The 15,178-nt window shown below is 44.7% G+C and overlaps 1 protein-coding gene across 8 annotated transcripts in view; it reads right to left on the bottom strand.

The window, feature by feature from the left end:
- The window catches only part of PHF21A (PHD finger protein 21A), a 225,658-nt gene that overhangs the window by 17,227 nt on the left and 193,253 nt on the right, over positions 1-15,178 (bottom strand). For all 8 annotated transcript variants that reach the window (XM_062196254.1, XM_062196248.1, XM_062196253.1 and 5 more), the window contains 2 exons: positions 14,382-14,675; positions 3,902-4,000 (listed from right to left, as the gene is read on the bottom strand). In XM_062196254.1, coding sequence (XP_062052238.1) covers positions 3,902-4,000; positions 14,382-14,675 — 393 coding nt within the window. The remainder of the gene's footprint in view (positions 1-3,901; positions 4,001-14,381; positions 14,676-15,178) is intronic.

The raw sequence follows: 15,178 nt of genomic DNA, 5'->3' as shown, positions 1-15,178 counted from the left end.
TGCCAAGGGTTTTAAAGAGTCTCCCATAGCACATGCTCCAAATTCCAAGCACTGCAGTGGTGGTCTACAGCCAGGTCAGAGCGCCGTACCCTGTTTACTGCTGTTCACAGGGAAATGCTCACGCAAAGCTAAATGAGGTTAAGGGGTGACAGCAGGCAGTTCTGCTTACCACTGACTTTTTTTTTTTTTCTTTTTTTTGACAGGCAGAGTTAGAGAGAGAGAGAGAGAGAGAGAGGGAGGGGAGAGAGAGAGAAAGGTCTTCCTTTTTCCATTGGTTCACCCCCCAAGTGGCTGCTATGGCCGGCACGTTGCGGCCAGCACGCTGCGCTGATCTGAAGCCAGGAGCCAGGAGCTTCCTCCTGGTCTCCCATGCGGGTGCAGGGCCCAAGGACCTGGGTCATCCTCTTCTGCACTCCCGGGCCACAGCAGAGAGCTGGACTGGAAGAGGAGCAACCAGGACAGAATCTGGTGCCCCAACCGGGACTAGAACCCGGGGTGGTGGCGCTGCAGGCGGAGGATTAGCCTAGTGAGCCGCGGCGCCGGCCTATCACTGACTTTTCAATCAAACACACACTAAGAATCATGGAGTGATTTCTTTCTGAAGGCCACTCTCAGGGCTCCAGTAGAAGCGGGCTGGATTAGAACACTGTACCCAGAGTGAGACTGATTTCTGCTCTTCCCTTTGGTCGTATATGATCTGAAAAGTTCATCATCATTTTTTGTGTAATGACTGGGAGTGATTTTTTTTTCTTTCAAAACATTTTTTTATTTGAAAGGTAGAATTACAGAGAGAGGTTTTCCATCTGCTAGTTCACTTTTTTTTTTTTTTTTTAAGATTTATTTATTTGAAAGTCAGAGTTACACAGAGAGAAGAGAGGCAGAGAGAGAGAGAGCTCTTCCATTTGCTGGTTCACTCTCTAAATGGCCACAATGGCTGGGGCTGGGCCAGGCCATAGCCAGGAGCCAGGAGCCAGGAGCTTCTTCTGGGTCTCTCACATGGGTGCAGGGGCCTAAGCACTTGGACTGTACTCTGCTACTTTCCCAGGTGCATTAGCAGGGAGCTGGATCAGAAATGGAGCGGCCAGGACTCAGCTAGTGCCCATGGAAAGCTGGAATTGGCATTGGCAGGCAGTGGATTAACCCACCATGCCACCATAGTGGTTTCAGATTATGCCAAATAATACATTGTCAGTTTCTTTCTCTGATGAATAAACACCATCATCAGTTGATGAGAGACATATTCCCCTAGAGTTTTAGGCTCAGCTGGGTCTTTGTCCCCAACATTTTTTTTTTTTTTTTGACAGGCAGAGTGGACAGTGAGAGAGAGAGAAAGGTCTTCCTTTTTGCAATTGGTTCACCCTCCAATGGCCGCTGCGGTTGGCGCGATGCGGCCGGCGCACCGTGCCGATCCGATGGCAGGAGCCAGGTGCTTCTCCTGGTCTCCCATGGGGTGCAGGGCCCAAGCACTTGGGCCATCCTCCACTGCACTCCCTGGCCACAGCAGAGAGCTGGCCTGGAAGAGGGGCAACCGGGACAGGATCGGTGCCCCGACCGGGACTAGAACCCGGTGTGCCGGCGCCGCTAGGCGGAGGATTAGCCTATTGAGCCGTGGCGCCGGCTCCCAACATTAACTATTAGGCTGCTGTGGCCTATTCAAGACTCTCACGCAAGTGAGAACACGGAGATGCCCTTGTTTTAAAAACTCAAGTGGGCACCTATCCCCTGGACAGCCAGAATACTCTGGTAAAGAAAAGCAGGCTTAGACTCACTGCCTGCTTTCTATGCTGCACACTGAGATGGGGATACATCTTGTGATTCCCAATGAACTACATTCCTACTTTTAACCATTCCTTCAAAATATAACCAGACCACATAAGGCTGGCCCTCAGCTACTCCCTAGTAACACTGCAGCGTGCACCCAGATTCTGATCACCCTCTGTATTCCAGTACCAGCACCTTTTCTGACCCCTCACATCCAACTCACCAGTTTAGATCAAGCTCATCACATAAATATTACGTAAACAAAAACCAAAACCCTCTCGTGTGGAATGACAGAAGTTGTCAAGAACTTGTGTCATATACATACACACCCACACCCATTCACATAAGAGCTAATTTAGTCTCTTTATAAAGGTAGTGGCTGTGCCAATGCAAAGGTGGCCTATCTGCCACCACCCATGATGGTCCCTGATTGCCCATACTGTGTCATTGACAGAAGATAGCCTTCAGTTTCCTTTGGTAAAGAAAGCCTGCCAATAGTGTGTTCTATTCTTCCTGCTCCAAGCCTGATGCTTGTCACTACCTTTGTGCGTGGTTTAATGCGTTTCTCAGCAAGTTGTGTGACTAGCACCTCTTTTCATGGTTCAGGTTTTGGTCCCTTCTTTAAAGATAAAAGTAAAAATTCATTTCATATCAGAAAGAATTACATTCCATACTTGTTTTAGAAAAACCCAGACTGGCTTAATAAATCACCACTTTAAAAAAAATGACACAAAGCTTTGATGGCTTCCTGCCACTACTTGACATGGTTTCATTCCCAAGAATGCACTGAGAATAGAGGGAAATGGATTACTGGGCTAAGAAAACCCAACCGCCAGCTAGTCATCACCAGATTACCTGTCCACATCTTTCTTTTACAGCTGCTGTGCAAAAGCATCAGACTAAAATATGCTCTTGTCCAAGGACAGATTTGTATTCTGTATTTGCATGAGGGTCTTATTTGCAATTTATGTTTATGATTCTATATAAACTGTGCTATAGATGTTACTATTTTCATTCCTTCATTTAAAAGATTATTTATTTACATGAGAGGCAGAGAGAGACAGACAAGGAGCTCTCGAGTGTTGGTTCACTCCCCAAATGCCCACAATGGCTAGAGCAGGGCCAGGCCAAAGCCAGGAACTGGGAACTCAATCCAGGTCTCTCCCATGGGTGCCAGGAACCCAATTACTTGAGTCATCACTACTGCCCCTCAGGGTCTGGGCTAACTGAAAGCGGAAGTCAGGTGCTGGAGTGCGGGTCACACCCAGGTCCTCCAATACGAGACACATGTGTCCTCACCAGCATCTTAACTGCTTGCCTAACGTCGGCCCCTCATTCTTACTTTTAAAAAGTTTTTTTAAATTATTTGAAAGGCAGAAAACCATGGCTAGGGGAAAGAGAGGGAGAATGATTTAAAGATATCTTCCATCCACTAGCTCATACTCCCCAGATGCACGCAACAGCTGCGCTGTCAGGCTGAAGCCCGTACCAGGAACTCAGCCGTCACCTGGTGCTTCCCAGTGCCTTCAGTAGGAGGCCGGGTTGGAAGTGGAGGCGGGACTCTATTTCAGGCACTCTAATACGGGACGTGGGTTTCCCGAGTGGTGGTTTCACCCACTGCACCACAATGCCTAGCCCTCATCCCTACTTTTAGGTTTCAATAACTCCTTTTGAACTACTAATTCATTTGGGATTTGGAATTCTAATACAATAAAATGGTAATAACAAAAATGCACTTTTAACATGTATAATCGATAATAGCAACAGCTATTAGCTGGGTAAACTGGACATCTTATAAATGTGAGCCGATGCAGCATACTCATCATTAGGAATGTGACAGGACAGCCGGGAGAACTATGTCAGACGCACTGCAAATCTGTAGCAAGTGTGTGAACAACATGGCTTCAAAGCTTTCCTTTCAGACAGCCAAAATGCCTACGTGCCGTGGCACGCACACACCCTGAGGACCACATTCTAGGAAACCTACCCTCGGCCAACCTGATTTGCCAACACCGTTGCTGACTAACCAGGCAGCACGAGATAAGGCACATCAGCCCACTCCTTGGCAGATGTCTGCTCTGGCTTGTGACAAAAACCAGGCACCGCAGACTGCGCCACGCCTTTGCAGAGAGGAACATACCTGAGGGTTCTCTTCCCGTTTTGGTTTGGGTGCAGCAGGTGGGGTGATGGTACGGCTCTCTGTTTGCTTCTCATCCGTTTCTGTGTGGGATTTAACTGTCTAGGAGAAGAAGATCAGAAGGAAATTCAGAATTCATTTTACTAAAAGAATGAACACACAGAGCAGCTCAACTACAGCCACGAAGAGAGAGGAGCAGATACTCAGTGTAGGACACATGAACAGAGGGTTCACGTTATGAACTTCATGGCGCATGGGGTGGGCTGGGGTAAAATGGGAAGCCCCAGTTTAAGTCAGCACACTGTATAACTGGAGTAGATATGTACTACAGTCTGAGCTCTATGAAAGAAAAATGTGGTTAATTTCTACGTAGAAGAAGGAAGCAGAGGCTGCTCTGATTTCAATGCATTTTGGGACATGGGGGTCGTTTCCCCAGAAGCAAACCCACTCATTATACATGGGCCAACCCCAGCTTACTGCATGGGTAAGATCTGAAGGATGTTGAACTCTTCTTACACATAGGCTCTTCTGTTTCGGTACAAGTCCAGTCAGAGTCTAAGGGAGATGGCAGAACTACCTGTACCTGGGATATTTACAACCTGCCCATATGACCCATCTGAGGAGAGATGCAGTTGCCAAGGAAGAGCCATTCCCACCCCTCTTGTTCCAGAAGCATCCACACAAACAGCAGAAACACTAGTCGCAGTAGTAGCTTCCAACACAAGTGGTAGCTCACACACAAGTTGGTCGGCCGGGCTTGTATTACTGATCTCACCATGGTCTGACGGCTCATTCATCTTATAAAGTCCCCTGTAAATACTGAAATGATTTGACAACAGTGGATATAAAGCTGTAAACACAAGCTTAAGTTACTTTTTCAAAACTGAGAAGAGAATGTGGTCACAATGGTCTTTTCCTATGGTGACATCATATAATTGAATCAATGAGGATGAAATTATCTGATTGTTGATGGGCAGGAGTCAAGTGAAAGACTTCAGTCCCATGCATAGGACACCAAAGGTTCTCAAAAATCATCCTACTGTGAGATGAAAAACTAACCCAATCACTAAGATCTTTCACCTTCTTTCCCGGCCACTTCCAGATCTTCCCTGTGTTTCTCAAGTTATTATGTTAGGAAAGTGTCAGCACCTGCCTTTTTGAGGCAGCAGCCACCACTGCTCTGGACCACAAATGCTGCCCTGAGTTCTACTTTCTTGCTGGTGTGTTGTCACGTTGCCACCACTACTCCACAGGCTGCATGGCAGTGCGGACTGGACTACGCACCCCTTGTTTGGGCGCCCTTTGTGTCCAGGATTGTGCCTTGAGCAGAACAGGGACCACGTGGAGAGCTGACAGATCTTCTGAGCAAGAAGCAGGACCTTCCAGGAGAATCACTGGAGTTCTCCCTTCTTTTCGCTCCCTCCCTGAGTTTTTAACCAAAAGGTACACATCTCTTCTGTACAACAAACCACCACTGGGAAAGTTGTCTATAGGGATGTAGCTGAGGCCCTTAGATGACCCGAGAGCTTATCGTCACGGTTCTTTGAATGTGCAGGCCAGAAGTATGAGGCAGGAGGGAGAGAAGTGCACTCCATGGGTGCTGCTCCATTGCAAAGCTACATGAAGTTCCTGGGAGTCTCTTACTCCCAAGTCAAGGTTGAGCGAGGCGCTCAGAGGCCTCTGGGGAAGGGTCAATCAATTCCTCTCCACTAAGGAATTGTGCACAGTTCAAATTTCTCTCTCACACAAGAAGAGTACAGTCATACAAATGCTAGATAAGGAATATCAATATGTATCAAAAAAAATTCAAAACATTAGGGAGAGTGTCTTCTCTCCCGGATCTTCTACTTCGGGGGAAGCCAGCTGCCAGGCTGCGAGCAGCACCATCAAGAGGCCCAAGTGGTGAGGGACTGAACCTCCTGCCAACAGCCAGAGAAGCCAGGCCTGCCCACGTGGCTGGGCTTAGCAATGATTATCCAGCCCCAGCCATGACAGACTGCAGCCCTGGCTAACGAGCTTGACTGCAAACTTGTGAGGGACCCTGAGCCAGAAGCACACAGCTCAGCCACGGCCAGAAGGCAGCAGAACGACCAATTCAAAGCACTGAGAGGAAAATCTTCCATCAACCAAGGACTCCACATCCTGCAAAATTATTCCCCAAAGTGAAGGAGAACAGAAGACGCTCCTGGAAAGCATTGAAAATGTTCACGGATACACCTGCCCAGAAAGAAACTCTAAAGGAGTCTTCAAGTAGGAATGAAGGAACTGAAGACAGGAGTAGCTCCAAGCTACATGAAGAAGAAAGGGCTCTAGTAAAGCTAACTACACAGGTAAACATTACAGCTAGTATTACAGTATTTTTGATTTGTAATGTCTCATTTTGTTTTCTAAGTGATTAAAAAACAAATGCATAACACAATAATTATAAATCTATATTAGTGAGCACACAATGTATACAGATTTTAATTTGTGACAATAACAGCATAATGCGGGAGGGAATCACAGCTATATAGCAACAGAATTTTGGGATATTAAAGAAACTAAGCTAGGACCAGTTCAAACTAGATTGCTAAAATTTTATGAATGTTAACTATACTCTCCATGGGAACCATTATGAAAATATTTAAAACATACACTGAAGAGGACATTAGAAGGCATGAAAATGGTATGTCAGGAAAAAAATACAAAAGAAGACAGTATTTCAGGAATTAAGGAACAAAAAAGGCAAAAGATATGTGGAAAGCAAATAAAATGGCACAAGTTCTTCCTCCTCAGTAATCACTCTAAATGTCACCAGATTAAAATATGTAATTCAATTATAAGCTGTCTGCTAGATATTCATTATTGAGCAAAAGACACATAGAGGCTGGTAGGTAAAGGATGGGAAAAGCTATTTCATGGACTCAGTAGCTAACAGGGTTTAGGAATGGCTACACTGCCATCAGACAAAACTAACTTGAAGTAAAAAATTGTTTCAAGAAACAAGGAAGGTCAATCTATATTGACAAAAAGATCAATTCAAAAGGAAGATATACTAGTTATATATGCACCAAACAACAGAGCCGCAAAATACATGAAGCACACATTGATAGAATAGAAGAGGGAAATAAATTCCAATATCCCACTTCAAGTAACAGACAGCATTTGGACATAAGATTAATAAGGATATAGTACGCCTGAATGACAGTACAGGCCAACGACACCTAACAGACATATGAAGAACACTCTACTCAATAACAGCATACACATTGTTCTCAAGTGTACGTGACACATTCTCCGGTTAGACCATATTCAAGGCTACAAAACAAATCAAATAAATTTTAAAAGACTGAAATCATACGAACTATTTTCTCTAGCCATAACAGAAAGCAATCAATAACAGAAGGAAAATGAAAATTAACAAGTATGCGGAAACTAAACAACATACTTTGACCAAAAGGTCAAAGAAGAAATCACTAGGGAAATTAGTACCATGAGAGGAATGAAAACCAAACACAACATACCAAAACTTATGTGGCACACGGAAAGCAGTGCTCAGAGGGCATCAACAGCTTACTAAGTCTACATTAAAAAAGAATTCTCAACCAACAACCCAAATTTCTTAAAAACTAGAAAGAAGAATTACAAAACAAAAGCTGGCAGATGTCAGAAAAATAGATAAATAAGTTAGAGTGGAGATAACTGAAACAGAGAACAGAATCACCAAAATCAAAAGTTGATTCTTTGAAAAGATTAGCAAAATTGACAAACATTTAGTTAGACCAAAAAAGAAAGAAAAGCAAAAATGAAGATGGGAGACATTATTACTGATCTCAGAAATAAAAAGGATTATAAGAGAATATATTCAGGGGCTGGCTCTGTGGCATAGCAGGTAAAGCCGCCACCTGCAGCGCTGGCATCATATGAGACCCGGCTGCTCCACTTCCGATCCAGCTCTCTGAAAGCAGTGGAAGATGGCCCAAGTCCTTGGGCCCCTGCACCCAAGTGGAACACCCAAAAGAACCTCCACGCTCCTGGTTTCAGATCAGCTCAGCTCCAGCTGTTATGGCCATTTGCGGGAGTAAACCAGAAGATAGAAAGATAGATACTCTCTCTCTCTCTCTGCTTCTGCTTCCCTCTAACTCTCTGCCTTTCAAATAAACAAATAAATCTCTTTTTGGAAAAGAGAATATATCCAACAAATTAGATAGTGTAGGGGAAATGATCAAATTCCTACAAACATATATATTATAAAAACTGTCTCAGTAAGAAATAGAAAACTTTCTCACACCTACAACAAGGCTGAATTAGTATCAAAATCCTTACCAAAATCAAAAAGTATAGCACCGGATGGCATTATTACAGTGAGTTCTAACAAACATTTAAAGAAGAATTAGCACTAATCCTTCTTAAACTCTTCCAAAATATAGAATCCTGATTCCTTCCAGTATTACTCCAATACCACAAAGACACCAACGAATAGAACAACAGACTAAGATCGCTTATGAATAAAGATGCAAAAATTCTCAGCAAAATACTAGCAAACCGAACCTAACAGCCTGTTGAAAAGATGATATACCATGACCAAGCAGGACTTATCCCAGAATGGAAGGTGGTTCAACATAAGAAAAGCAAAGTGATGCGACAGTCTTAAGGTCCATGGAAAATGAAATTAAAAGATATTTTAACTAATTAATATATTAATAACATTTTATTTTCGTACAAAAAATTCTGAAATTCATGCATATTTTTTTCATAACGTATATTCTTGAAGACTCTTCCTATACCATACCAAAGAGGAAAAAATACATGATCACCCAAATTTATGAAGAAAAAGCAATTGTTGGGGTTGGCACTGTGGCACAGCAGGTAAAGCTGCCACCTGTAGTGCCAGCATCCCATATGGGTGCTGGTTCAAGTGCCAGCTGCTCCACTTCCGATTCAGCTCTCTGCTGTGGCCTGGGAAAACAGCAGAAGATGACCCAAGTGCTTGGGCCCCTGCACCCATGTGGGAGACCGGAAGAAGCTCCAGGCTCCTGGCTTCAGATTGGTACAGCTTCAGCTGTTGCAGCCATTTGTGAAGTGAACCAGTGGATGGAATACCTCTCTGTCTCTGCCTCTCTATAACTCTGCCTTTCAAATAAATAAATAAATAAATCTTTAAAAAAACCCAAGCATTTGTCAAAATCCATTACTGTACCACACAGCCATACCCACAGCCATACCCACACAAAGGTATCAAGTGAGTAGTGGATATGTTAATTAGCTGGACTGCAGTAATCATATCACTATGTATATATAGACCCAACCATGTGTTGTCTACCTTAAATAAATACCATTTTTATCTCAAAAAGATCTAATAGAAACATTCAGAAGAAAACTTCTTCAATTTTATGAACAGTATTTATAAGAAAACACAGCTAACATCATACTCAATAGGGAAACCCTGAAGGCTCCCTCGCTCCCTGAAGACCAGGAACAAGACAAGGAAGTTTCTACCACTGCTGTTCAACACTGTGGCAATGTTCCAGCCACAGCAATCAGGCAAGAAAACGACATAAAAAAGCCAGGTGACATGATCCTATATATAGCAAAATCCCGAAGAATCCACACAACAACCATTAGAGCCAATAGATGAATTCAGCTAGGATGCAGGGTGTAAGACCAAGACAAAACATTAGCTGTGCATCAAAGGTCAGTATCAAGAATGTGAAAAGACAACTGATGGAACGGGCGAAGTATCTGCAAATCACAGCTCTCACAAGAGTCTAATAAACCTTCGACAGAAAGACAAACAACTGCATTTAAAATCCGGCAAAGGATTTGAACAGATAGTTCTCTGGAGAAGACATATAAACGGCCAACAAAGGCGTGACAGGAGGCTCATCACTGTTAGTCACCAGGGAAATGCAAGTCAAGATCACAGCCACTAGGATGGCTATGGACAGAACAAAAAAGGGGGAACAGTGGGCGCTGGCAAGGACGCGGAGCAAATGGAATGCTCCAGCCTGTGCACAATATTCGCGGCAGCACCGGTCACAGTGGCTGAAAGGAGGGGACAAGCCCAGAGCCCATCGGCAGGTGAGCGCCAAACAAACTGCGCTGTGCACACGTTATTCAGCCCCTGGAAGGCGAGGAAACACTGCCGCACGCTGCAGGGTGAATGAACCTCAGGAACATGATGCGAAGCGAAAGGCCAGACACAAGGGGTCACGTATGTACGAGTGTTCATGTGAACTGCCCACGACAGGTAAGTCTACAGACCGGGGGGTGGAAAGGAGCTGATAACAGACACTGGGTTTCATTTCATCAAAAATGTTTTGGAACTAGACAAAGGTGGTGGTTGCACAACACTGTGAATATACTAAATGCCACCAAATTGTTCACTTTAAAATGGTTAATTTTATGTGGTGTGACTTTCACTTCAATTAAAATAATTAGGTTAGGAAACAATAAAGACTGATAAAGTTTGGTCACTAACAGAAATTGAAAGCCACTTTATCCAGAGTTGAAACTGCCCTGCAGATGTTCTTTTTGCCTAGACAATATTGAAAAAACCACGCAGCTTTCCAAAACACCTGGATTTGGGGCTTTCCTGAAGAAGTCTCTCTGTGGTAACAACCGGTGACTGCCAAGACGCAGCTGCTTCCTCGAGACGGGGCACGCCGCTGCCGTTCCCCGCCGTCTCCACTTTCTACTGCCAGACAGTATTACGCGTGCCTTCCTCACTGTGTACAGGGGAAGGAATAACCGAGCGCTCCCGCTCCCTGTCCTCATGTTCCCGTTGAAAGCAGAGAAATAAAGTCTCCCTGTTTACTCTAGCCAGCTGTATTCATTTATGTTTCTCGCTTCACATTCATGGCTATTTGAATTTGTGTTATATATAGAAAATTTGGTATTACAAAAGACACAATCTAAAAATTCTACACAAGTCTGGAGGTAATTTAACCATTTACACCCTAGATTTCGAATTCACCATCTTAGACTTGGCTGCATGAAAAAAACCAAAGGTACATGCAAATAAATAGATATCTAAATGGTTTCATTAACCAAGTTAAATAAATGTGGACTGAAAGCAAAGCAAAATCCAGTTTGGTCACTTGGATCTATTTTCCGTACTACAGCATCAGTATTAAAACGGGTTGCGGGAAGTCCTCAAGTCAGGGTCATCAAGAGGTAAGACTGGAATCTGAGGGTGACAGTCTCACCTTCTAAGTCCTCCGTTTCTAGAGGATACTGTACCGGTGCCCGTGAGCACCGTATGTGGAAGCAGGGGCTGGAGGCAGCCTGGCAGTGCTTTCCTGCAGAACCTCGGTGCTGTGTTCTACAGCCCGCTCTCCCCGCCCGGTATTTTGGCCTCGGGGACAGACACAGAGATCTTCGTGGCAGGTGTGGAGAAGGAATGAACGCCCTGCCAGCCATCGCATCGTCTAATGGACTTTCAGCACTATCTCATTTCCTCATCAACAGGTGTTAGCCTGTTTCGGAGAGTGCTGGAGAGGATAAGGGAAGTGGTGTGAGACCTGAAACACTTCGTCTGGTTCCATCTCCTTTTCTAAAACACGCCTTTAGCCTCAAAGCTCTTTGAGCAATACCACTCATTCCTCAGAGCCACACCGTAATGTGACTTCTAATAATGGATGAGACCTAGGAAGAAGTGAAACCACTGTTGTGGTACAGGCACTGCCTCCTTCCTTCCCTACGAGGACGTGGGAGGCCACAGGCCCTTCACAAGCGCTGTGCTTTCTTCTCTGTTCCAAATGCTGGAGAGGGAGCTCCACGCGGGAAAGGGCTCTGCCTCATCCACAGCACCTAGCACTTAGCACACTCTTATTGAATGAACGATGTTACCACCCTAAGAGACACAGCAGAGGTCAGAAAGGAACCCATCACAGGGAGAACGTCGGACACAGGACTGATGATTCTATGAGCAGGTTCTAACTGATACTTCCACGGCTATTTACACTGCTTCATCCTTGCCCATCTATGAGATCTCTTAACGGCTACACGTGTGAGCCGGGAAATGAAGCATACAAGAGAAAAGAAGAACAGCAGGAAGATCTGAAGTAAGAGAATTCTGAAAATGGAATCCAGTCTAAAGAGACTGTGCTGACTGGGCTTGGTGATGTGACAGACTGGTACGCCAACTGGTCTGTCAAACTAAAATAGCAATGACTGAATTCCCCTATTAAATCACAAACGAGAGACCATGGAATTCACTGCTTCAAAAAAATTGTTTCTTAAATTCGTAAGTCTCATGAAAGCCTTTCTATGTCATTATAACTAAAATTAAAAGCTCTACCAACATAGAAGCCCAGGGCATGGCAAGATGTTCAGGGTCTACTAAGTGGAAAAAGAGCACATTACTATAGCTTGATTTTTTTTCCTCTTTAAAAATGTGTTAGCATATATACAGAAAACATCTGGAAGAATATAATCTAAATAGTTAATGGCAATTAACTCCTGGGTGTAAAATTATAAAATTATGGAGGAGTTTACTTTCTCTATAGATTATGAGAGAGAGCATTTTCTATAATTCATCTTTCTGTAATGTTTGTTTTTTTTTAAGTGCATTTACATGTTACCTTTGTGGTTAGAAAAATCCAGAAATTAAAAATATATTGAAACAGAAAGTATTTTTGTCTCCAAGAACTATCTTTATCGAAGAGAAATGATTTTTAGAAATCTAAGGTAGCACTGTGAAAACACGTTCTGGTGGAATGCCAGGGCTGCTCAGCCAGCAGGGCCAGCACAGGGCACCAGGCAGGGGATCCCCCGTACTTCAGCACGTGCCTCACGGTACTTTAACACTGCAATCCTGCTGCCAGTAAGTAGCAAACTTCTCATCTAGGGCACACGTGGGCAGCTTCACCTCTGAGTGTCCTGCCCCGGGCAGGCTCCCCAGGAAAGGGCAGGTGCCTTTGCCTGTGGATCCTGGCTGCTGGACTTTGGAATCTGGCTTCAGTACAAGGATCGCCAGCTCTGGAGCTGCTGAGGCAGAAGGCCTGGTGTTATATGGTGAGGCCTCTCTGATCATAAAAGCCCAGGAAGCAGGGAAGTCCTTACGCCCCTATCTGGCCAGCAGGATCATGGGCTGCTGTCCAGAAGAAGAAGGTTCAGGATCACCAGACGTTACCCTCAAACAAAGGAGACAAGCCTGAGCCGTCGGAGGCAGGCCAACAACTGTGGAAAGCAACTTTCCTGGAAGAGAGTGGATTCCTTCAAAACTCTTCTTTCTCATCACTGGCCTGTCTTCAAATAGGATACAGCTGAGTTGACTGCCTAGCAATCCTTTTTCTTCTTTTTAGAAGTCTTTCTGCCACAGGACCTTTAAGTATTTCTGGAGGTTACCTGTAATATACTGTAGTCTAATTTAAATAAAATGTTATTTTAATATTATTTATTTAGTCTAATTAATAAAAATGTTATTTATTTTCACCTGCTTGAGAGGCAGAGCCGAGAGAGAGAGAGCAAGAGAGCAAGACAGCTTACTTCTGCCGCTTCACTTCCTCAAAGCCCTCAGCTGCCAGGACTGGGTCAGGCGGAAGCCAGGAGCCAGGAACTCCATCCAACTCTCCCACGTGGGTGGTAGGGGCCCAAGTACTTAAGCCGTCACCTGCTGCCACCCAGGGTGCGTTAGCAGGAAGGCAGATGGACAACAGAGTAGTGGGGACTTAAACTAGCACTCTGGTGAGGCCTGCGGGCGCCCTAGCAGTGGCTTAACTTGCTGTGTGCCTACACGCCCACCTCAGCCCCATTTTTCAAGAAGTGAAATTCTGATTTTAAAAAATTTTAATGAAAACTTTCAGTATTTTAACTGAGTGTCTTCACCCTCTAGAGCAGAGGAGGGGAGTGTCCAGTCTGTGAGATCATCTGTTCTGGCCCTGTCAAGGCAAGCACAGGCAGGACCTGACATCCAATAAACCTAAAGCAGGCTAATGTTAAGCTGGTAATTTTATATGGACCGGGAATGATGTTATAAATACCCACATGGCCTCTGGAAGAAAAAAATTTTGCCACCCTTGCTCCAGAGTTTCAAAAAATGCTTTTTGGAAATTTTAATTGTTTTGGGGAAGCGCTCCTCAGTATCTATAACAATCAAGAAAAATCTTTGAAATGGAACCCCTTTCCCTGTTTATTCTTCCTGGTCGTCACAGTCACATCCTCACCTGGACCCTTCACTAGACTCAAAAGCTAATATGGCTTTTTCTGTCTGCTACCTCATGTGCTTTCCCGACCATGGCAGCCCATCGGTGAATTTCTGCATCAGAACCAGTAGGGGGAGCTCACTCACACAGAAATCTGAAGCCACCACAAGGGGAAGGTGGGGAGAGATCCAGCCAACTTTCTAGTGCAGATGAATGAACCACCACTCACAAGCAGCAGGTTATCGACAACAGTGCTAAGGGGAAGAGCCCTTGAGAAGATGCATTTAGACACACCCCAGCCACCATGTGCTTGAGCGGCTCAGCTACTGCCCAGGGCAGGCATACACTGCCCATACCTGTTTTTCAAGGCTTGGCTTGCTAAGCTGTACAGTTTGCGGTCCAGCGAGTCTGGTCCCTGGAGTAGCTATCACAATGCTGGTGAGCTGGGCCATGGGGAACGTTTTGGCTATGGTTGCAGTCTGTCCATTGACAACACGGACGGGGTGGATGGAATTCTGGGAAGTGGGAAGGGTTGTGGGGGTGAACTTGGTCAGCATGACGGGCCTCTGGATAAGCTGAGGAGCTGCAAGCATGGGAGGAGGTGCAGGGGCAATAGGAATGTTATTCTGAGCCACAGGCTTGGGTCGAACCTATGAGGGAAAGAAAGAAGAATTATTCTATTATTTAAAGAAGCTTCTGATGTCCTGTAAATCTAAAACACCGCTACATAAACCAAATGGTATTCCATACAAATATTTATTGATATTCATCTTGGCATTATTATTCTGTAACTCCTAGGACACATAATCTTATGAAGACCCAAATACCACCTCAGAACGCTGTACTTCTTATGCCCAGAGGGGTGAGAATGTTGCCAACAGTCTTAGTTCACCTTCCAGGTTTCTTTATATGGACAGCTTCAGTTCAGTCCCATTTCTGGCCCTCTAACTCCCCATTTTGTTTTTGTTTTAGAATTTATTTATTTTTTTGGAAGGGGGAGAGAGAGAGAGAGAGAGAGAGAGAGAGAGAGAGAGAGAGAGAGAGAGAGAGAGTAACAGAGAGATCTTCCATCTGCTGATTCACTCCCCAAATGGCTACCATGGCCAGGGCTAGGCCAGGCCAAAGCCAGGAGCCAGGAGCTTCTTCTGGGTCT

The sequence above is a fragment of the Lepus europaeus genome, chromosome 7 (assembly GCF_033115175.1).
Source record: "Lepus europaeus isolate LE1 chromosome 7, mLepTim1.pri, whole genome shotgun sequence".
Classification (NCBI taxonomy): Eukaryota; Metazoa; Chordata; class Mammalia; order Lagomorpha; family Leporidae; genus Lepus; species Lepus europaeus.
This window is presented reverse-complemented; position numbering and strand designations above follow the sequence as displayed.